Source organism: Bos javanicus, chromosome 5 (genome assembly GCF_032452875.1).
Source record: "Bos javanicus breed banteng chromosome 5, ARS-OSU_banteng_1.0, whole genome shotgun sequence".
Taxonomy (NCBI): Eukaryota; Metazoa; Chordata; class Mammalia; order Artiodactyla; family Bovidae; genus Bos; species Bos javanicus.
This window is the reverse complement of record NC_083872.1, coordinates 1,703,529-1,728,434: the sequence shown is the minus strand read 5'-3', so window position 1 is coordinate 1,728,434 and position 24,906 is coordinate 1,703,529. Positions and strand designations below refer to the sequence as shown.

General features: G+C 40.0%; 1 protein-coding gene across 1 annotated transcript in view; it reads right to left on the bottom strand.

The window, feature by feature from the left end:
* Positions 1–6,678: 6,678 nt before the first annotated feature.
* Positions 6,679–24,906, bottom strand: part of LGR5 (leucine rich repeat containing G protein-coupled receptor 5) — a 129,639-nt gene continuing 111,411 nt past the window's right edge. Inside the window, exons 12-18 of the mRNA XM_061415510.1 lie at positions 23,606–23,671; positions 22,389–22,460; positions 14,704–14,775; positions 13,655–13,780; positions 12,459–12,604; positions 10,679–10,762; positions 6,679–9,457 (exon numbers count right to left, since the gene is read on the bottom strand). Coding sequence (XP_061271494.1) covers positions 8,370–9,457; positions 10,679–10,762; positions 12,459–12,604; positions 13,655–13,780; positions 14,704–14,775; positions 22,389–22,460; positions 23,606–23,671 — 1,654 coding nt within the window. The 3' untranslated portion in view covers positions 6,679–8,369. The remainder of the gene's footprint in view (positions 9,458–10,678; positions 10,763–12,458; positions 12,605–13,654; positions 13,781–14,703; positions 14,776–22,388; positions 22,461–23,605; positions 23,672–24,906) is intronic.

Here is a 24,906-nt window from a genome sequence, read left to right as displayed (position 1 = left end):
AAAGCAGCCGCCTGCAATGTAGGAACACCAGAGACGCGGGTTTGATCCCTGGGATGGGAAGATCCCCTGGAGAAGGAAATGGTAACCTACTCCAGTATACTTATCTGAAAATTCCCATGGACAGAAGAGCCTGGCAGGCTACAGTCCAAAGGGTCACAAAGAGTCAGACATGACTGAGTGACTGAGCACACACACAAGTTCCTGGGGACCACACTTTGAAAATTACAAAGAAATGTCCCTGAGACCCAGCTTCACTATTCATCAGGCAAGTGGTCAAACCTTTGTTTAATCACACCTTGTGCTACAGCTTCCTCATCTACAAAACAGATGATAACAGGATTGACCTCATAAACTTGTCTCCTAATTAAATCAAGTATTGTACAGAAAAGCACCTAACACTGCCAGGCATGATCAAGCCTCCAATAAAGGTTATTATTATGAGCTGGCTTTTCCAGACATGGAACCACTTAATGTATCTAACAGCAAAGTAATAGCTATTAGCAATACAAACATATTCATCAGTCTTCATACTTTCTTCTCAGCAGTGAGAGCTCCATTACTGTTGCTATTCTGGCTTCTCTGCCCACTCACTCACTTCTCCCACGGGAGTAAGAGTGATAGAGACTATTGATGAGTTTCAGAGAGACATCTGGTCTGCCTGAGTAACCCCTCTTCATCTCTCTTTTAAAATTTGGACCTAGGCTGTCCACAGAAACTAACAGTTCTACTACTCCACGGGGTAACTGTAGAAAGCCTGGCCTTCATGTGAAAAGCCTGTGGTCATCCAATGTAGCCCTTGTCTGGGAAAGAAAATATAGCTAACTTTGGAAAACTCATTTGCCGAGATATTTAAGCTACATTCTTCCCTATTGAGTTTGTTATTAGAGAATGTGACAGATTGATCCGTATCTACCTTATTTTTTTCTTGTCACTTCTTTACAACTCAGGCTGAGAGAAAGGATGCTATTTATTGGAACATTTGAAATTCAATATGAGGTAGAGTCTTCAGCTATGTAGTATTTTGACTTTGGCAGATTACTAAGGTGACAGAGGTTTGTATCCACAGATGAGTGTATGTTTTTACTCACTCTGCACTGGTCTTAACTGGGGCATTTGAAAGCTGAGAAAAGACTGGGTCTTTGGAGAATATGGCATCAGAGATCCTTTTGGAGATCAAATCTCTTTCCCCAAGTGAATCCAGAAAGATACATCTAGGAGCTGTTGATGCTTTAGGGGAGTAACTTTGTGAAGGCGGGACTAAAATTGCCCAAATACACAGCTGAGAGCCACCTCTAAAGGGACAGCAACCCTTCCAAGTGACTACAGCCCTACTGGTTAAGCCTAGCAGACTAAGTTAAAAGAATACAGCACAGTGAGGTTGCTGCTGCTGCTGCTAAGTTGCTTCAGTCATGTCCAACTCTGTGTGACCCCATAGATGGCAGCCCACTAGGCTCTGCTGTCCTTGGGATTCTCCAGGTAAGAACACTGGAGTGGGTTGCCATTTCCTTCTCCAATGCATGAAAGTGAAAAGTGAAAAGTGAAAGTGAAGTCGCTCAGTCGTCTCCAACTCTTAGCGACCCCATGAATTGCAGCCTACCAGGCTCCTCCATCCATGGGATTTTCCAGGCAAGAGTACTGGAGTGGGGTGCCATTGCCTTTTCCACACAGTGAGGTTGAGGGGTGTTATATTCCCTTCCTGATTCATTCTTCCATGTGGAAGGAGCTCTTGAGAGTAACAGTCCTGGCAGTGTTGCACTCTATCACTGACTTGTCCTGTAGGGAGGATAAGGTGACATAGTTTATTAGAATGTAGGAGAAGAACTCAGCCTTTTTCTTCCCTCTGTTAGTGCCCTTAAGACATTTACATCTAGTTCTGTTCTTTTGTGCTGTGTTTCACAAAAACATACTCCTATGTGTGTGGTGGTCCATGGTGGTTCAATGTTCTCTGTGACTCAGTGGATGAGGTTGCTTAATTCTCTGGTTAAATATTAGGAATCTTACTTGCCTGCAGATGAACGTTTTGTTGTCTTTTATCAGCTTTTCAGTAATAAGGGGGATGTTTGACTTCCAGCTGCCTTACTGTTCATCCTGGTTTTTCAACAAATTCAGAATGAAGGGTAGGAAAGGAGATTCTATTTATTGGGCTTTCCCAAACAATAGTTAAACACTTATTGAGCACTTATGAAGTATTAAGCACTTTGCACATTAAAACTCAATTACACACTAATAATTTCTCAAGGTAAGTTATGAGATGGATGCCATTAGTTTATTCATTTTATAGATAAGCAAATGTCTGTTTAGAGGAACTCAGTGACATGCCTGTGCTGCATTAAAAATACACCCACCCAGAATTAAGTAATATGCCAACCCAGCTGATAAATGCTGGTGCTGGCACTCAAGCATAGAACAGTGTGACCTAGAACCTGGCCATTCTCTTTGTCCAAATGCCCTATTTGAGAACAAAAAGGGAGTTAAAAATGTAGTCTCAGATTGTAGGTAAAGCAATTATATTGTGTGTGTGTGTGTGTGTGTGTGTATATATATATATATATATATATATATATATATATATATATCTCACTCAGCAGTGAAAACCTGAAAGCTTTTCTCTAAGATTAGGAACAAAGACATCTGCATTCACCACTGAAACATGGCAGTAGAAGCCCTAGCCTGAGCAATTAGACAACAGAAAGAAAGAGAAGACATCCAGACTGGAAGGGAAGAAGTCATTATTTGTGGAGGACATGGTTTCATACATAGAAAATTCTAAAGACTTCACCAAAAAAAATCAACCAACCAAACAAAAAAACCTGTTAGAACTAATAACTGATTTCAGTAAAGTTTCAGAGCACAAAATCAATATACAAAATCTGTTGCATTTCTATATACTTTACAATGAACTATCACAAAGAAAAACTAATAACAAGCTTGCTTACAGTGACATCAAAAATAATAAAATACCTAGAAATAAATTTAACCAGGGAGATGAAAGACCTGTATACAGAAAACTATGAGACACTGATGAAAGAAATTGAGAACACACAAATAATGGAAAGATATTCCATGCTTACAAATTGGGAAACTTAATATTGTTAAAATGTACATATTACCATACCATATCAGAGTTTCAATAGCATTTTTCACTAAAGTAGAACATAATCCTAAAATTTATAGAAAACCACAAAAGACCCCAAAATAACCAAAGCAATCTTGAGAAAGAAGAACAAAGCCGGAAGCATCACACTCCCTGGTTTCAAACTGTATTCATTGGCTACTGTAATCAAAACAGTGTGATACTAGCATAGAAATAGGCATAGATAAAATGAACAGAGAGCCCAGAAATAAAACCATGCATATATAGACAGCTAATTTATGATAAAGGAGCCAAGACTAAACAGTGGGGAAAGAGCCATCTCTTCAGTAAGTGGTGTTGGGACATCCACGTGCAAATGTTTGGCAGAAACCAACACAATACTGTAAAGCAATTATCCTTCAATTAAAAATAAATTTTGAAAAAAGAAACTAGACTATCTTACACTATTATACAAAAATTAACTCAAAGTGGATGACACACTTGAATATACAACCTGAAAGCATAAAATTGCTAGAGGAGAGCACAGGTGCTGAACTCCTTGACATCAATCCTGACGATGAGCTTTCGGGCCTGACTGCAAAAGCAAAGGCGAGAAAAGCAAAAGTAAGCAGTCGGGATGATAGCTGAGACGCTTCTGGACAGCAAAGGAAATTACCAACAAAATGAAAAGGCAACCTACCGAATGGGAGGAAATATTTGCAAATTACATATCCGCTCAGGTGTTAATATCCAAAATATACTACTAATCGCAAAACAACAACAACCACCACCACCACAACCAACAAACCCCAAGAAATCTGATTTTTAGAAATGGGCAGAGGATCTGAATAGACAGTTACAAAGAAGGCATACGGATGGTCAACAGGCACATAAAAAGATGCTCAACATCACCAATCATCTGGGAGATACAAATTAAAACCACAATAAGAAATGACCTCACAACTTAAAAAAATTATTTATTTATTTGGCTGTGCCAGTTCTTAGTTGTGGCACGTGGGAGCTTTCGTTGTGGAATGTAAGATGGAGTTCTCTGACCAGGGAGCAGACTGGGCCCTGCTTTGGGAGCTCAGAGTCTAAGCCACTGGACCACCGAGGAAGTCCCTCCCCTCATATCTTTACAATAAGCAAGAAATAAGTGTTGGTGAGGATGTGGATAAAAGGGAACCCTTAGGTGCTGATAATGTATCTACATAGTTAAACTGTAAAATAAGATTTCCAAACTCTGAAGAGCAAGAATGGGGCTTGTATCATCACAAGGAGCCCCCTTTGTTTATCTAGGACTTACTCTCTCTTGTTGGTCAGTGGGCCCCTGAGCTAAATGTGATGAAACAACAACAACAAAAAGAATTGTATTTTTTCAGATGTTAGAGATTTTCTGGTTCTAAGTAAACAAGGTGTAACTAATTTTATTACCTTTTACTACCTGGCCTTTTCTCCTTTGGCCAAAACAATAAGATGTTTCCTATTTCATGTAAGAATGATTTTCTCCAGTAACAGCTGTGAGAAAAAATTATGTGCAATAACAGCCACCTAATATATTTTATATTAAAATGTCATTCAAAACAGTTTGTAAGAAGTGATACAAGAATAGAGGAACTGAATAAGCTTTATTGACATAAGTGGTTGAACACTAAAGCAAAAGTAACTTCTAAGATTTTAGCTTAATTTTTTTTTTAATTGCACTGCACTGCATGTGGTCCCAGACCAGCTATTGAACCCTTATCCCCTGCAGTGGGAAGCGTACAGTCTTAAATGCTGGGTCCCCAGGGAAGTCCCAAGATCTTAGTTAAAATGTGCCTTTCCGAAGAGATTTCCCTTGAGTTCTGCATCTAGAGTTACTTGCCACTCTAGTCATGCTATTTAGCTTCATTCCTTTCATTCATATTCCATCATATATTTCCTTGTTTATATTTGCTTATTTTCTATCTCTCCTCCGCTGAAATACAAACTCTAGACCATGTTTTATTACCTCTGTGCCTAGAACACTGCACATAGTAAGCACACGATACTTGTTGACTGAATGAATCCGTTTTGAAAACATAAAAATGTTAACCATTTACTCTAGGTTAGCCCATCAATTTGTGTTCATTTGTTTTTATTGTTATTCAGTCTGTCAACAGTTTATTATATCTTTTCTCCTCACTGTAGTGTTAGTTGATCAGTCATGTCCAAAGTGGTTGACTTTTGCAGCCCCATGGACTGTAGCCTGTCAGACTCCTCTGTCCATGGAATTCTCCAGGCAAGAATACTGGAGTGAGTTGCCATTCCCTTCTCCAGGGGATCTTACTGACCAAGGGTCCAAACCCGCATCTCCTGTATTGTACGCAGCTTATTTACCATCTGAACCACCAGGGAAGTAGACTTATTTATTTGTGGATGTGATTCCAGTCATTCTGATTTACTGGATTATAGTGGAAAGCATTTTTCAGACACTTAACAGAGCAGTGTTTGGTGTGAGGTGTATTATAACTAGGTTATAATAGAGCTCATGGATTTTTGAAGAACTAAATCAGAGTAGGGTTTTTTCCCCCTTTTAAAAAACCACACCACTGACTTGTGTTTTCTGAAAGAGAAAGGGGTCGACTGCCAGGATGCTTCTAACCCTGGGCCCCCAACAACAAGTATGTTCAGAAGATAGACTGTGATTCATTGCTCTAGACTTTTGTATCTGCTGCCTGGACTAGGAGGAGTGAGATTATGTTATGGCCCTTGTGTCAGTTGGGCTTCCCTGGTGGCTCAGATGGTAAAGAATTTGCATGCAGTACAGGAGACCCTGGTTCCATCCTGGGGTTGGGAAGATCCCCTGGAGAAAGGAATGGCAACCGACCGCCGTCTTCTTGCCTGGAGAATTGCATGGACAGAGGAGCCCGGCAGGCTAAAGTCCAAAGAGTTGCAAAGAGTTGAACATGACTGAGCAACTAACACTACTACACCTCTTGTCTCAGTGGAAGAGAAATTAAGTGTAGACTGCAAGGTTAGGTTGAAGCATCCGTCACCCATGTCTGACAGACGGGTGGGAAACTCAGTGCCAGGTACGCTGGAGGGGCTCAGTTGATACGGGCTCATTTTCTTTTTTTAAACACTTTCACACATAATTTATTGATATGGACTCATCTTGGCAATACTGCTGAAGCTCCAGCTACTACCTGATGGGTTCATTTTGCAACTTGTACAAGCAGAGCAGGACTCATTGCAGCTGGGAGTGGCTGGTACTAGGTGCTTAGAAAAATAATTTCACTCCTTATATTTTGGGGGATGGGAACAAAAGGGGAAGAGTGTATTTCTTTGTGCCCTGAGAATCACATGTTTTCTTTTGGCCTTGACATGGTCATAAAATATGTTTCCTTTAAAGGAAGAATTTATAGAAAAGCCATGTTCATGTTGAATGATTTTAGGATTGATTTGTTTTTTATACATTTCTTTCTAATTGTGTTTTTGTTTTTGTTTTTACATTGCAAAAGAAGTAGATTCTGGCTATAAAGCCCAAACTATCACTGGGGACAATGAAATTCACCAAGCCATTTGTTGTGACAAAATAGTTTATCAGTCATAGTTAAAGCTATCCAGGAGTTTGTAAAGATATTTTGACTTGTTCTTGTGAAAGATTTACTTCTTAAACAAGTCCAAAATACTTAAGATACTCAGATAGCAAATGTACTCTTATACATCAAAAGTCAAAAACATTTAGGAGATCATGTATTTAGGAGTCCATGTATGGACTCACTAAAACACTTGAAAATATTTTGTCTTATAGTCACATTTTATTACAAATTTATTTTGTACCCAATAGAAAAGCAAGTTTGAAATCTATTTACAAGAACTATATACATTTACATATATTACATACAGTTAATGAATTTAAAGAAAAATGGGCAGAGAAACACAATATATATGAAAGAATATGCCACTGTACATGGTTTATTATCATGGCCTTTAGTGTTACTGAATCTTTATTGTAGTAATAAATACAATTCTATATTTACACATCTTATAAAACATCTCATAAATGTATTTTTTTCAATTCCAAGTTAAAACATCTGATCAAAATAAACATGCTTATATAAAAATAAATCTACCTAATAGTCTTTTGGTTTGGATTTATTGAAGCTAATGTAGTATAACAGAAGTTACAAATTAATCCTTTGACCTTTAGTATTTAATAATTTTGCCTCTTATAATACCTAACACATATTAAACATGGAATAAGCAGAGAAGTCATGTTCCTGACATCAAGTGGGTTGACTCAAAGACAACATAGCTAAAACCAAGCCAAATAAACAGGAGAATATGTTACCACGTTTCTGGTGAGCCAAAACTGGTTTCAGACACTTGCCAAAGCTACTAGAGATACATGTGAGAAGCTATGTCAGTGGATTTAATTTATGTTGTGTCTGCATTTGATTATTACCTTATGATACACATCAGTGTGAATCAAGTGATAAAACCTCCTGTGAAAAATGTGTACTCAACCAAGGTAAAAAAATCCCAGGTTGCTTTCCATCTTTTCTAAATATATCCATTGCCAGCAATGGACTTTTCTTCTCATCTCGGGGCACCAAGGAGTTAAAATGAATTAGAGAAATCAGACCTTGTCTGTACCTGATTGCTTTCATGGTAATTTAAGAATTTAAGTTCATTTTCCTTTCAAAATATTTGTAAGCAATTTTATTCCACTGAGGGTAGAATCATCTAGTGCTGATTCATAAAATCTAGCATCTCTAAAAATGATGTGAACATGAATGAATGAGTAGTACCTTATGTTATCCCTTCATGGCGGGATTGGTGACCTGGAAGGATCTTTTCTGGGAAAAGTGAAGCAGTACTAAAACATCTCCACACGGTCATTAAGATGAAATCCTATTGGTCACAACCATTACTTAGTAATGTAGGCTATTTAAAATTCTTTTTCTCCTGATATCTCCAGGCATATTTTAAGGGATTTTCTGGTTTAAAACCTCTTTTGTAAGCAAGTGAGTCGAAAAAGAATTCAATTGAAATCATGGAGAATTTTTTGGATATTTCAATCTGCTTTTTAAATATATACGTATTTTAGGCTTACCAGAAAAGTAGGACTATCTACCATAGCTGAACAAATTATATAAGCAGCATTTATACTGATTTTTCACTCTCTAGTATCAACAATTATCAGCTTTTTGACACAGAGATTTAAAAAAAAAAATTGAATTTCAACTCAGTTCTTTTTGGTTCCGCTCTGATGTACTCAACCTCATATTTTTGGGTTTTCAATTTTTGACAACTTTTTCTCTAATATTAATTAGAGACACGGGACAAATGCCACAGATGAAAGATGACAGCTTTCAGTCATCGGATAAGCTGGTGGTGACCCGGAACTGGAAGGCAGGTCGTAGGCTATGCTGGCACTGGTGAAGGTCACCAAGGCTTGGGTTGAGTCACAGGACTGTTTCTCCACATCGTCAGAGTTAATAGACATCAGGCTTGTGTGTTTCGATCTTGTCCAGAAGTGGGTTTGCTTTCCCAGGCTCCCCAGATCCTCCTTAAAATGTGGATTGAAGAGGATGTAGAGAAGGGGATTGAGGCAGGCAGGAAGGGGGACGATCACCAGGAGGATAAACTTAATGACTTCTGGGCTGATGAAGGTGAGGTTCAGTAAAGAGGAGAAGGACAAGAAAGCCACGGGACAGTGCAGGATGCAGTTGGTGAAGAGCAGCAGGGCCACGTGTTTCACCATGGAGCAGTCCCACATGCTCTCCAGGTCTCCCTTTTCCAAGTGACAGTAGAGCCTAGTGTAGGCGACGGTCATCACGAGGAAGCAAAGCGAATTCAGCAAGACGAGGGCCACCATGTAGCCGGTAGCACGCGGCTCCCCGAAGGGCAGCGGCAGGCAGAGCGGGGAGGCGCTGTACTCGCTGCCTCCCAGCAGGGGCACGGCGGCCACGGTCCCCGCCAGCAGCGCGCAGAGCGCGAGGGTCGCTCTCAGGCTGGGAAAGGGAGTTTGCGTTTCGAATTTTGCTGAGCATTTCACCGACCACCCACGCTCCAGGGCTGCCAGGGTGAGCAGGAAAACTGAAGATTCCGAAGCAAAAATGGACAAAAAGCCGACGACCTGGCAGCCGACCGCCTGCTCCCACCAGGCACCGTGTTGCGCAAAGCTGCCGAAAGTGAAGGCGTCCACGCCAGCCAGCACTGCACTGGACACCCCCATGAGCATGTTGACCGCGGCTATTAACCCGATTAACAGTTTTATGGAGGATATGTACACGGCGGCTCTGAACACTGTGGAGGTCACCAAGGCGTTACATGTCAGTGCCAAAACCGCTATGGTCCACACTCCAATTCGGATCAGCCAGCTACCGAACAGGTATTCACAAAGTTTGAAAGGGCCTAGAAGTCCAAAGAAGAGACAGATGGGTGTCAAATGAGGGTTCACGACTTTTGCCACACTCCCCTTTTGGTTTCTCTTATCGGGACACCAAGAGATACAAGCCAGTAACAGCCCTGGGAACACACTGTTCTCTTTTTCCACTTTATTAAGTGGGAAAAAAAAGTGAAAGTGTTAGTGGCTGAGTTGAGTCTGACCCCATGGACTGTAGCCGACCAGGCTCCTCTGTCGGGGGAATCCTTCAGGCAAGAATACTGGAGTGGGTAGCCATTCCCTTCCAGGGGATCTTCCTGACCCAGGGATTGAACCAGGGTCTCCTTCATTGCAAGCAGATTCTTTGCCTTCTGAGCCACCAGGGAATCCCCTTCATTAAACCATTATTTAATGTAAAGATGAGTATACCAGATGCCCAGGTTTTCAACCTATACCCAGAAGAATGGAGCCAGAGAGTTTTTACATTACTGGATTCTGGCTCCCCAAATATAGCAGTGTGGGGGCCAGGTAACAAACCAGATCTCCTGGACTTTTTATTATTAATATATTTTTCCAGAATGTTTCAAAAAGGTTCTGTAAACAGGGAAGCAGAATCCTAGGGAAACACTTTGTGATTTTAGAAGAGGAAGTGTGAGTCGTATGCATTTCATGAGAATGTCATCTTAGGTTTAGACTGACATTTGCTGTTTAGGAGCAAAGAACCATCAAACTGTTGAAAGTAAAATATCAACCCTCCTCTGCTGTCTTCCTCCTCCCCCCAACTGGATTATCCTATTTCAGAGAAAGGGACTAACAATGAAGTAATTAACATACATAGAAATTTTTACTTATCTCTAAAACTATTATTTGCTTTAACCAAATAGGTTCTCTTTAGAGAGAACCTAAGAAATCACTGTCAAAAATCAGTGATTACATGAAGCAAGACTGTTGCATACCAGTTCAGGCTAAAGAGCTAATATTATTTTAAAAATTACATATACCTCTAACTACATGATTGGTTCTTCAATTTCCATTAATCTGAATCAAAAGTCTCCTATAAAAATCCTGTTTATGACTGGAGACCAACTCCAGGAAATAAACATTTGTATTTTAAATGTCTGCATGAGGTGGGATATTGATGAGCTGCTAAGATGGCACAGATTTTGCCTGGAGGTGTAGCTGAATGTCACTGACGGCTTCAGAGTTAAGGGTGGGTACCGCTCCTGAGGATGTTGGGACACCTTTCTCACCTGGGGAAGGTGAGCACCGCACCGGATGAAGGGCTCTCAGGTCTTCCTCAAAGTCAAGCAGGAAATCTTCAAGATCACGCTCATCTGCAGGAATGAGAAATTCTGGAATGATTAGTTCTGTCTGTCTTTAGAGGGACCAACTCCCAGGGAGGAGAGGCCTGGATTGCCCTGGAGACATGAAATGTCACAGAGGAAACTGAAGGGCAAACATCCCACTTCTCCCTGGGCTTTCTCTCAAGTCTATGATGTAGTTGCTTTGGGATGTTCCACTCAAGCTACTGTTTGACAACTATCCCGGCAGAACTGGGGACGAGGGATGGTAACCAACCCTGGGTTCCTTGTCATAATGTTGGAGCTCTCTCATTCTGTTCTTGTTCCCTGCAGCTCACTACGGCCCTGAATCGCTCTGACCTAAATTAGAGAGAGAGCGTGGGTCTGCCTTCAGTGGAAGAACCACTTTATCCAATGTTCTAACACTCAGATGACTACAGTGCAGATGTTCTGAACTGTGTTCTCTGAATACAAGAGGGAGAATTAGTAAGTTTCCATCTTTCTGGGGTATTCTGCTAAACAGAGGACAAATCACGTAACTGCTCGGTGCTTGGGTTAGCTACCCGTGAAACAGGAGTTTTTTTAATCTAACATGCTTTCCCCGAGACACTGATTTAATTGGTCTGGTGTGGGGTTCGGGCATCAGTGTTTTTAAAAAACTTTTGTGTGATTCCAATAGACAGCCCAGGATTGGGAATCACAGTCTCTGAAAATAAACTCCATGAAGAACCTCCTCTCTCTTGTTCATTGTGTGCCTCTAGGACCTAGAACAGTGCCTGGCACATTTTAGACATTCTAATTGTTTTTTTTTTTTTGAGGGGGAGAAGGGGTTGGTGAATAAATATACTAGAAATTAGGGTGAACGAGGCAGGAAAAGCAAAAATGAAAGCAAGAACGAGAGCAAGACACACGCTATAGCGTGAAACAAAAAAGCCAAGGGCTGGAATACCTGCTCCTTAATCGGATACATGTGCAGGAAGCCAAGTCAACGAAATGTGCAGACAGAACAAAGCATACTTGCTTGGGAATCAACAAATCATTAACACCCAGAGGAAGAAAAGCCAGTCTGTTCAGACTCTGTGCAAACTTGCAAGGTTGGCAAGAAAAGGAAAGCACCCGCTTGTTACCACAGGTGTGGTTTGAGGTGCATTGTTGTCTAGTTAAGTCAGGTCTTACTTCAAGGAAAGCCAAGTGCTTTACAGACATTATCTCATTTCACTTTCCTGACAGATAGCCTTGTGGAGGGTAGGAGGTGAGAATGTTTTAGGATTAATTGGGTAAGAAGTTGGATTCCTAAGCTCTTCTGCTGAGATATGGAGGCACCTAAAATGTCTATATCCTCCGCTCTACTCGGGTTTAAGAATAAAAATATTTATCTTCTGGAGTAAAAAGCTCAGAAGCATGTTTGAAAAAGGTATCCACAGGGATGAGACCCTCTTAAAAGTTTATGAAAGTACTCATAATCAGTGTTAATATTTACCCCAGAGGATACTGTATGCTAAAAGGGATCTAACGATAAGCATGAAGAATTCACTTACAGAAAATATGACATTTCAGACTGAGTCCTAAAGGAGTTTTCTCTTTCTCTGAGACTCTTTAAAAAGTAGGATTGATTCTCAGCTTGCTGGGGTGATTATATGGAGGCTTGTCTGGAGTACAGATGATATGTTTGATGACTTTTTCAGGCGCCTTTCTGACACAGATTTGTCAGTGACACAGCTGATCTTACCTTGAACTTGAAATACGCCAGCATCTTTTTTATGAAGGTCTTCTGCAGTGCTGTTGTCGCCTTTACTCCACGGGTTAGAAATTTTATAGACGTTCTCACACACTCCAAATGCACAGCACTGATATGCATAGGGCATCTCTATAACCCTTGGAATGAACAAAACCAAACAAAAACACACACTGAAAGAAACAGATTGCTAAATATAGTGCTCTTCTTTCACTTAATACTTCTGCCTGTGGGTTTTAGCCTTAATAAATAGTCTAAATTATTAACTATGTGCATAAAGATGGTGGTTCCAGTGCTATTCATAATAACAATGGAGTTAGAAATTATTGTCATGAAATGTTGATAGTTACTGAGGTTCAATGGATATATTATTTTCTCTACTTTTGTGCTTGAAAATTTCCATAATAAAAACATGAAAAAAAAAAAAAGGATCACTGGGGAAATTGTAGCACTGTTAAGTAGTATTTATAGTATCATATAGTATTAAGTGACAAAAATGTGATATAAATTTGTATACGTACTGTGGTCTAACAATTAAAAATACATTGGAAACCAAATCTGGAAGGAAATAGCAAAATGTTTTTAGAGGTATTTATAGACTTTTTTCCTTTCTTTTATTTATAAACTCTGTTTTGGGGTTTTAAAATTATATGAAAAGTACTGTGGTTTAATATATACAGAGAATATACATGTATATTCTCTCTCTATATTATATATATTCCCTTGGTGGCTCAGTGGTAAACAATATAAAATTTTTCAAGGGACTTCTTTATTGATAATAAGTGTGACAGGTTTTAAAGAGCATTACTTCTTCAAACAAATATTAATTTAATAGATTTTATGAGAACATATACATAAGCAAAATGAATTTTAAAATGTCAACAGGAGTACAATTATGTTATAATGTTATTTAATTACATGTTCTAGTTTCTATCTCATGGATCAATGGTTTTCAAACTCTTTCTATGAACTCTATGTTCCAGGAGGCATCTTAGAGAAACAAAGGAAATGTGGTCAGGAAGACACATTCTCCTACTCCAGGGTTTGTCCTAACAATGCCCCAGGGGTGGGGGACATGAAGGCATGAAATGCAATTCAAAAGAGTCCCATAAATTTTGAAAACCACTATAACACGTCTATTATTTCACATGACCACAAATGTATCTTATTAGCTTTAATGACAAACTCACTTGAGTTCTGGAAAATTTTCAGATGATATCAAGCTCTGTAAAGCATGATTTCCTGTTAATTTTAAGTGAGTTAAACCATGTAACCCAGTTACAGGAATAGACGACAGGCGGTTGGACGAGAGGTCCCTGCAAAACATCAAACAACAATTGGCTTTTAGTCTGTGTTAGCATATAACGATTACATTAAAAAAGCAACCTCAAGATTATTAAACTGCTCCATAAAACCTCTAAGCAGGGTCCTTACTCTTAATGGTAAAAGGAACCATTTTGGTTTTAGCTCCTGACAACTTTTCTATCTGCAATCAGAATTGCAGAAAGAAAAATGTTTTAATCATATCCAAATTGTAATTTCTACATTCAGCTTGATTTTGGCAGATGCGACGTGCTGCGTGCTAAGTCCTGACCGACACTTTTGTGATGCTATGGACTGTAGCCTGCCAGGCTCCCCTGTCCATGGGATTCTCCAGGCAAGGATACTGGAGTGGTTGCCATGCCTCAATTTTGCCGGGGGGCGGGGTGGGGTGCGGTGGGGGGGACATCTAAAATCTAGTGGGAGGCGCTACATCTAATTTGAAAACATTGTTTGCGTTTTATTTTCTTCCTCCTCTCTTTAACTTCTGTCTGACCCAATTCCTTCTTTCTCTCTGAGACGGGAGTGGAGAAGAGGAAGAAGCAAGGGCTGGGAAGGGAGGATAAAAATGGACAGGAAGATTTTCTGTTAGTATGGCAAACTGTGAAATGAAAGCCCTTTAGAAATGAACTGATGTCTTATTCCATTCCACCTGATAGCTTGCAAAAATGGAAAATTTCACCTTAATAACCAGAACCAGCTGTCACCCAGATCTTCAATTATAAGGATCCACATGGCCTTGGAGGGGCAGGGAGCAGGATTGCTCCTTTCTAGTTTGATCCAACTCTAGTGTGGAGGACACTGAGGACTCAGCATTCTGTGCCCAGGCTTTTCCAGCAAAACCAACATTCATTTTTGATTAATCAGATACTGCCCAATTATCAAAAAACATGCCATAAACAAGTCATGAAATACTCACAGCTTTCTTAGAGATGGCAAGGTGGAAAATGCATTAGGGTCAATAATTGCAATTTTGTTCCAAGCTAAATTCCTATAAAAAAAAAAAAAAAGGCAAGTGAGAAGATTATATAAAAGAAGACCTTGTGAAGTTTTACCATATATATTCATTCTTCTAACAAAATTTAACTTCCATTCAGGACATGGACAATTAACTTTATCAAATCATCCTTCAGATGCATGTATGGATAGTATAAAATGATTAAAGAGAGAATTTGAAAGCAACCTTGTTTATTAAATCAATCCAGGAAAATCACTCAGATGGATATTTTAGTTTTTATTCTTTTCTTGATAAAAAGTTGACTTTAACATGGTTGTAAAATTTTATTAAGGCATTTCTAAGATGAGTAGGGGTTGGGGAGTTGGGAGAGACAGGAACTTCTGAAGCTCTTCTGATGGGCAAGTAAATTTTAAGTTATAAAATGTTCCCAGATACATAATGAAACCCAAAAAGAATTTGTGTATATTGTCCAGCATGTCAGACCTTAAGAGAAACACAGAGATACTTTCAAAAACATTCCCAGTAAAGAGAATGGACATTTAAATTCTTAACTGGGAAATGAAGAAAAAAGGGGCTAATATATGTTAGAAGCATAATTCTTTGATAACAAAGCCTATAATTTATTGAGAAATTCACTGCCCCTCTCCTCCACACCTATGTGTAACAACATGTAGGTAATTTACAAGAATAAGAACTTCCACATTTTTAAAAAAGAGCAAGGAACTTAAAATTTGTATTTTTAAAATTCATGACTCAAAAGGGGAGCTAAAGCGTAGGCATTTGAGGAAACTGAAAATGACCACTGTCAACTTTTCTCTAATGCAAGGTAATTTATTCATGGTGTCGGGCCCCTAAATTACCTAGGATAAATGGTATTCACAGAACATTTACATTCTTGTTTGAAAGTCCCGCCTAAGCTGGGGGAAACTGGAAAGCTTTTTTTTTTAATTGGAGGATAATTGGTTTACAATATTGCGTTAGCTTCTGCCATACATCAACATGAATCAGCCACAGGTAAGCATGTGTTCCCTTCCTCTTGAACCCTCCTCCCACCTCCCACCCTACCCCACACCTCTAGGGTGTCACAGAGCTCTGCTTTACACTCCCTACATCATACAGTAAATTCCCACTGGCTACCTATTTTACATATGCTAATGTATATGTTTCAATGTTACTCTTTCAAATTGTCCCCCATCTCCTTCCCTCACTGTGTCCATATGTCTGTTCTCTATGTCCGCATCTCCATTGCTGCCTTGCAGACAGGTACATCAGACCTGTCTTTTTAAATTCCATATATGTGAATCAATATACAATATTTGCTTTTCTTTCTGACTTACTTCATTCTGTATAATAGGCTCTAGGTTCATCCACCTCATTCAGTTCAGTCCAGTCATTCAGTTGTGTCTGACTCTTTGCAACCCCATGGACTGCAGCACACCAGGCCTCCCTGTCCATCACCAACTCTCGGAGCTTGCTCAAACTGATGCCCATCGAGTCGGTGATGCCATCCAACCATCTCATCTTCTGTTGTCCCCTTCTCCTCCCGGTTCAACCTTTCCCAGCATCAGGATCTTTTCCAGTGAGTCGGTTCTTCACATCAGGTGGCCAAAGTACCAGAGCTTCAGCTTCAGCATCAGTCCTTCCAATGAATATTCAGGACTGATTTCCTTTAGGATGGAAAGCTTGGGTCTCCTTGCAGTCCAAGGGACTCTCAAGAGTCTTCTCCAACACCACAGTTCAAAAGCATCAATTCCTCAGTGCTCAGCTTTCTTTATAATCCAATTCTCACATCCATACATGACTACTGGAAAAACTATAGCCTTGACTAGATGGACCTTTGTTGGCAAAGTAATGTCTCTGGTTTTTAATATGCTGTCTAGGTTGGTCATAGCTTTTCTTCCAAGGAGCAAACATCTTTTAATCTCATGGCTGCAGTCACCATCTGCAGTGATTTTGGAGCCCCCCAAAATAAAGTCTCTCACTGTTTTCCATTGTTTCCCCATCTATTTGGCATGAAGTGATGGGACCAGATGCCATGATCTTAGTTTTTGAACATTGAGTTTTAAGCCAACTTTTTCACTCTCCTCTTTCACTTTCATCAAGAGGCTTTTTAGTTCTTCCTCGCTTTCTACCATAAGGGTGGTGTCATCTGCATATCTGAGGTTATTGATATTTCTCCCGGCAATCTTGCTTCCAGCTTGTGCTTCTTCCAGCCAAGCGTTTCTCATGATGTACTCTGCATAGAAGTTAAATAAGCAGGGTGACAATATACAGCCTTGACGTACTCCTTTTCCTATTTGGAACCAGTCTGTTGTTCCATGTCCAGTTCTAACTGTTGCTTCTTGATCTGCATACAGATTTCTCAGGAGGCATGTCAGGTGGTATTCCCATCTCTTGAAGAATTTTCCACAGTTTGCTGTGATTCACAGTCAATGAAGCAGAAGTAGATGTTTTTTTCTGGAACTCTCTTGCTTTTTTGATGATCCAACAGATGTTGGCAATTTGATCTCTGGTTCCTCTGCCTTTTCTAAATCCAGCTTGAACATCCGAAAGTTCATGGTTTACACACTGAAATCGGGCTTGGAGAATTTTGAGCATTACTTTGCTAGTATGTGAGATGAGTGCAATTGTGCGGTAGTTTGAGCATCCTTTGGCATTGCCTTTCTTTGGGATTGGAATGAAAACTGCCCTTTTCCAGTCCTGTGGCCACTGCTGAGTTTTCCAAACGTGCTGGCATATTGAGTGCAGCACTTTTATACTCAGAGGACAGTAATTCCATTCCTAGTCATGAACCTGTGCACCCAACAGGTTGCACAGGTTGCACAGGAGGTTTCCTGTTGAGAATCCTCCCAACAGGCCCAGGGGAGCCAGTTCTCCTCTCTTGCCCTGATCTCTCAGGTTGCACCTTCAAGGCTCCCTGAGGTTCTCTGTTGGATTCCCAGTGGAAGTCCCTGGAGGACAGCAGTTGGGGTCTCCTTGTGGTCTGCTCCTCGATTTTGGAATCTTGGCACAGCTGTGCACTTTCTCAACCATGGCACCCCCTGTCTGTGCCTCAGGGCTTCCTGGGTTTTGGAAACACATTTCATTCCTCCCTGTCTCTTCAGCCCCCGTCTCCATCATGCTGCTGGTTTCTACACGCGCGTCCCTTGCTTGCCAATACCTGTGTAGGTGTCCCTCCATTTGGGCCATCAGGGTGTTTGATTCTGTGAGAACTGACTCTGATTCCTGTGAGAACTCTCACTTACATAACCCTAAAAGCATATGTGCTTGTTCTAGTAATGACGACAGCAACAGCAACACTGCTGCATATTTACTATGTGCCAGGTATGGTCACCAGCTTCTTTACACATAAAATCTCATAACCCTCAACACAACTTGATAAAGTAAGTATTATCATTAGCTCCGTTTTACTGGTGAGAAATAAAACACAGAGTATTAAGTGACTTGCTCCAAGTCACAGAGTACTCAGCAGCTGAGATTCAAATCTAAGTAAACTGGCTCCAGAGTCCCCAGTATTTGGCACAGAACTTGTTTGGAATCCTTAAACTATTGGGTTGGCCAAAATGTTTGTTCGGGTTTTTCTATCAGTTCAGTTCAGTCGCTCAGTCATGTCCGACTCTTTGTGACCCCATGAATTGCAGCACGCCAGGCCTCCCTGTCCATCACCAGCTACCGGAATTTACTCAAACTCATGTGCATCGAGTCGATGATGTCATCCAGCCATCTCATCCTTTGTCGTCCCCTTATCCTCCTGCTCCTAATCCCTCCCAGCATCAGGGTCTTTTCCAATGAGTCAACTCTTTGCATGAGGTGGCCAAAGTATTGGGGTTTCAGCTTTAGCATCAGTCCTTCCAATGAACATCCAGGACTGATCTCCTTTAGAAGGGACTCCTTTAGGTTGGATCTCCTTGCAGTCCAAGGGATTCTCAAGAGTCTTCTCCAACACCACAGTTCAAAAGCATCAATTCTTTAGCACTCAGCTTTCTTCACAGTCCAACTCTCACATCCATACATGACCACTGGAAAAACCTTGGCCTTGACTAGACAGACCTTTGTTGGCAAAGTAATGTCTCTGCTTTTGAATATGCTATCTAGGTTGGTCACAACTTTCCTTCCAAGGAGTAAGCATCTTTTAATTTCATGGCTGCAATCACTATCTGCAGTGATTTTGCAGCCCCCCAAAATAAAGTCTGACACTGTTTCCACTGTTTCCCCATCTATTTGCCACGAAGTGATGGGACCAGATGCCATGATCTTAGTTTTCTGAATAAATAATGAGAGAAACCACTGCACTAGACCATGGGGATAAGAAAATGAAAAAAATCCTTGTCATTTTTCAGGTCAGGCATGGTCTACCTGATGGCAGTGCGGAGCGTGGAGTCCTGTTGCAGAGAATGTGCAAAGCACATCAGAGAGGAGCGGGTTCAAAGACAGGGGAGCTTGTGCTTATGGGACAGACAAGGGCACGTTGAGGGTGGGGAGGAATGGAATGGGTGACAGGGCCAGGAGAAACAGTGGCCCATGTGTCAGGTCCTGGGAGCTGATGGGTGAGAGCTGAAGGTATTCCAGTGGTTGGGATCAGGTTCTGAAGGGTGGTGCTGGGAAGCTTGGTTTTGGTATTAAAGACAGTAGGGGAATAACAGAAGATTGTTGAGGCAGGGAAGTGACATGAGTCAATTTCTGCTTAAGAAATATTTTCTTTGGAAAATGAGATGAATGGGTAGAGACTGATGGTAGAGAGGCTGGTTAGGAGGGTGAGGACGGTGACCCAGGAGAGTGAATCCATGGGTCTTTGGTGAAGAATATTTAAGTTCTATGCTTTTAGCAAATTTCAATTATGCAATACAGTGTTATCAAATATCTCTTTGCTATTTAGTCACTAAGTCTTATCTGACTCTTTTTCGATGCCATGGACTGTAGCCCGCCAGGCTCCTCTGTCCATAGGATTTTCCAGGCAAGAATACAGGAGTGGGTTGCCATTTCCTTTTCCAATTATTAAAACTATCAACTAAAAAAAAAGTTCTTTTTTTAAAAAAACTAACTTTTGGAAACAGCCAGAACTCCAACCTGGTGAATAAGGTGGGTAATAAAAGTAGGTAATGCACTTTTTTGTTTGACATTTATTTTTAAAAGTAAAAGAAATTCATTAGATGATTTTAGACCAAAAGTAAGGAAAGGGCAACACAATTAAATTCAGAGCAAGATGGTTTTCAAATTAAATTCTGGGGAGAAAGTGATTCTTAAAGGTGAATTTAAAATGTTTTGAGGAATGGTATTATTTTATGGGGGTATGGTCGCTTCAGTTCAGTTCAGTTCAGTTGCTCAGTCATGTCTGACTCTTTGGGATCCCATGAACTGTAGCACGCCAGGCTTCCTTGTCCATCACCAACTCCCGGAGTTTACTCAAACTCATGTCCATAGAGTTGGTGAAGCCATCCAACCATTTCTCATCCTCTGTCTTCCCCTTCTCCTCCTGCCTTCAATCTTTCCCAGCATCAGGGTCTTTTCTAATGAGTCGGTTCTTCACATCAGGTGGCCAAAGTACTGGAGTTTCAGCTTCAGCATCAGTCCTTCCAATGAATATTCAGGACTGATTTCCTTTAGGATGGACTAATTGGATCTCCTTGCAGTCCAAGGGACTCTCAAGAGTCTTCTCCAACACCACAGTTTAAAAGCATCAATTCTTTGGCATTCAGCTTTATAGTCCAGCTCTCGAATTCATACATGACTACTGGAAAAACTAAGGTTTGTCTAGACAGACCTTTGTTGGCAAAGTAATGTTTCTGCTTTTTAATATGCTGTCTAGGTTGGTCATAGCTTTTCTTCCAAGGAGCAAACATCTTTTAATCTCATGGCTGCAGTCACCATCTGCAGTGATTTTGGAGCCCAAAAAATAAAGTCTCTCAGTGTTTTCCATTGTTTCCCCATCTATTTGGCATGAAGTGATGGGACCGGATGCATGATCTTAGATTTTGAACGTTGAGTTTTAAGCCAACTTTTTCACTCTCCTCTTTCACTTTCATCAAGAGGCTCTTTAGTTCTTCCTCGCTTTCTGCCATAGGGTGGTTGCAGATGACTCTGCATATCTGAGGTTATTGATATATCTTCTGGCAATCTTGATTTCAACTTGTGCTTCATCCAGCATTTCTCATGATGTACTCTGCATATAAATAAGCATGGTGACATTACACAGCCTTGATATAGTTCTTTCCCTATTTGGAACCAGTCTGTTGTTCCATGTCCAGTTCTAACTGTTGCTTCTTGACCTGCTTACAGACTTCTCAGGAGGCAGGTAAGGGGGTCTGGTAATCCCATCTCTTTAAGAATTTTCCACAGTTTATTGTGATCCACACAGTCAAGGGCTTTGGCATAGTCAATAAAGCAGAAATAGATGTTTTTCTGAAACTCTCTTGCTTTTTTGATGATCCAGCAGATGTTGGCAATTTGATCTCTAGTTCCTCTGCCTTTTCTAAATCCAGCTTGAACATCTGGAAGTTCACAGTTCATGTACTATTGAAGCCTGGCTTGCAAAATTTTGAGCATTACTTTGCTAGTGTGTGAGATGAGTGCAATTGTGCAGTAGTTTGAACATTCTTTGGCATTGCCTTTCTTTGGGATTGGATGAAAACTGACCTTTCCCCGTCTTTTGGCCACTGCTGAGTTTTCCAAATTTGCTGGCATATTGAGTGCAGCACCTTCACAGCATCATCTTTTAGGATTTGAAAATAGCTGAACTGGAATTCCATCACCTCCACTAGCTTTGTTTGTAGTGATGCTTCCTAAGGCCCACTTGACTTCGCATTCCAGGATGTCTGTCTCTAGGTAAGTGATCACCTAGATGGTCTCTTAAATGTTAAGAAAAACTTTAGGAAAGAAAAGGTTTATGTCCTGCAGTTAAAACATTACATACTGCCATCATTCATCAAAATGACATTGAAATCCAGTTTCAGGATGGAAAAATTTAAACTTTTTTTAACTGCCTCACACACATAAAAAAATCTATTACTAAGTTTTTTTTTTTTTTTTTAAACCTATAGTTAATATATGGTCTTTTCAATCATAGAATGGAATTTAATATTTACAAATCTTAGTCATCTGAGCAACAGAAGCATTTTCTAGGACAGTTGTGCTCAAACCCTTGTGTACTTGTTAAAATGTAGATTCCCAGGCCCCACTCCAGAGGGTCTAACTCTTGAGGCAGGTGAGAGCCTGGACTCTGAATTTTTTTACAGTCATCTCCAGGTGACTCTTATGCCTTCAGAGAGACTTGCACTGAAAAACTGTTCGACCAGGAAAGAAAAACAGGCAGGAAGAACTGTGTGGTTACCCTGTTTTTGCATGCCAAACGATCTCTGCCAGTTCCTGGATGAGAATAGAATCACATTTTGCAGGCTATTTTATAGCTTGGCCTCCTTCCTCTTTATCTAAGTCTCATGTCTGCTGACCGGCAAAGAGCTGACTGCAAATTTACTACTTTTGAACTTGTTCCTAGAAATGATCATAAGCAAAATATTTGCCTTCTTATGGCAGATACACGTACAAAGGCCCAACAGTATATGCATACATTGAAAAGGAACTCTTAGAGGAAGACCCAAAGAGAGAAATACTGCTCTATGATGGGGAAAGTTCTGGGAGGCGGTACTCACAGAGATCGGAGGCTGAACAACTGCTGGAAAGTGTCAGCTTGAATTTCATAGATTTCATTATGTCGCAGGTCTCTGAAATGACAGGTTCCAGAGATTGACTTCAGAGTCATCGGTTTCAAAGATAAGTCTTCAGAGAAATTTTACAAGTGATTACCTTCCCTCAATCAAGGAACACGCGAACTACGACTGCCAAGTGACACTGAAAAAAATTTCTTTTTGTTTTAAAAAGAACGGGACAATTTATACACTTAAATAAGTATTGCCTCTCTTTCAAACAAATACTTATTATTCCTTTGGGTGAGCATGCTCAGTTGCTTCAGTCGTGTCTGACTCTGTGAGACTCTAGACTGCAGCCCACCAGGCTCCTCTGTCCATGGAATTCTCCAGGCAAGAATACTGGAGTGGCTTGCCATGATCAAACCCGAGTGTCCTGTATTGCAGGTGGATTCTTTACTACTGAGCCTAGAGCTACATTCCCAATGCAGCATCATTCAAACAATTTGAGGATGCCTTTCCAGGTTCTGCCTTCTGAGCCTTTCTTATATTCTTTGAGGGTCTTCAGGAGGGTCAAATGTTTATCTTCCAAAGATGGCTTTTTCCCCTCCCTTAATTGCCCAAAGGCATTCAGAGAAAAATTAAGTGGCAAAGGGTAGATGGTTAATATTGTTCTGATCAAAACCAAAGCATGACTCAAAAAGGCTGATGTCTAATGCAGGAGGCAATTTTAAGAGAGGAATTCTAAAATATTTTATGCAGAAGTAGCATCCGTAGCACCTGAAATAAGACAAATATGGAATCTCCTCTGAAGGTGATTATCGTGAAGCAAACATACAAATAAACTCAAGTTTCTCAGTTTTCAAAATTAATGCCATACATATGAGTTTCACTTGTGTTCAGGAAAAAAAAGATATTAATGCCACTCATTGAAGGTATAAGTTTAGAAAAAATCCAGAGCTTAAACAAACCCAGTTCATTACTATACCAGGTTAGAGAGAAAAAACTATAATAAATGCTTTACTTATAGTGTAATGTATGGTAAAATAATATTATCTATGTTTCCCAACTTTACAGCCATCCTATGCAGTCATGTGTGTAAGAAGGACAAGCTTCACGTGTCTCCCCAGTGAACCACAGGGTAAGCAAACCAACGACCCCTGGAAATGTGAGTTTTGGCTCTTGGTTTTCACTTGGTGACTTAGAGACTCTTACAGACATACATTTTCTGAAGCTTTTGGCAGACTGAAAAACTGGGTAAATCTTCTAGCAGGTTGTAAGAAAGGTCTCTGAAAAACAGAAGGTACAAAAGGGAAAAATCTGTTACATATTAGTCGTCAGGAAATATGCTTTTCTCTCCCTTTCCCTTCACGATGATCCAGCTCCCAAAGGCAGACTGAACGTTTCCCCAGCCCTGACATGGAGCAGGTAGTCATAGGCATTATTGGATTAAGCAGGAGATTCAGATGTCAACTGAAATGTAACTGTTATACTTGTTTAATTGATTTAAATAATTTACTTAATGAATTTATTTATATTTTGTTAGTGATGATCTACAATGTTCTAGCTATTATCTTACAGAAACAAGTACAAATTAAGTTAAATAATTGTGCCTCTGTTTCTAAGAGCTGCTATATCTCTACAGTTAAGAGAATGACTGTTGGTTCTTTTCTAATCAACGGAAAAAAAAAAAAATCCCATCAACAATTCAAAACACAGCACTAACTTTGAAATCAATCATTACAAGGGGTGGGGGTGGGAAATCTAAGAAAGTCTTCAGCCAAAACTCAACAAATTACAGAATAACAAAAACATCTGGACATATTTATAGTATAATATAGCTAATCTAAAACAAGCCATGGTAATTTGCAGAAAGCTTAAAAAAAGAAAGCTAGTAGATAAAGTAACAGATAGATATTAAAAAAATCTTGTCTCATGTTTTAAAAGTTATCTGCTAATCAGCTAACTTATTTTCATGCCTGATTCTAAATCTTAAAACAAGATCACCACTTATGCAACTTAAAAAATCCATAGTGTTTTCTGAGAGTATTTTAAATTATTTTATTCTTGTAATTGATTACTTTATCTTATATTTATTGAATACATGGAATTTAAATAGAAGTACAGTTCAACTTACTATGGATGAATAATTCAGATAAAGCTGTGTGGAAACACAAATTTGTAGTTTACACTAGAAATTTAAAAGACCAAACCAGTGAAAAAAATACTCTGCATCTATACACAAATAATACTTGATTAACATGCCGTGTGTATTTTTGAAAAGTAGTGAATGTGATAAAGTGGACACATACAAAAGCTGATAATAATTTGGTTCGCTCACCTCCACAGACTGCAAGGGGGCCAAGCCTTCCTGTGTAACTCTCAGGAGAGGCGTATGAAACCTTCTTCTACATAAAGACACAGTGTCACCTCCTACCTACCTTCTACCTAATGATTTTCATGGCTAACATTGATCAAGCACTTCTTATATATAGACACCATGTCTACAGCTTGGCCTGAATTA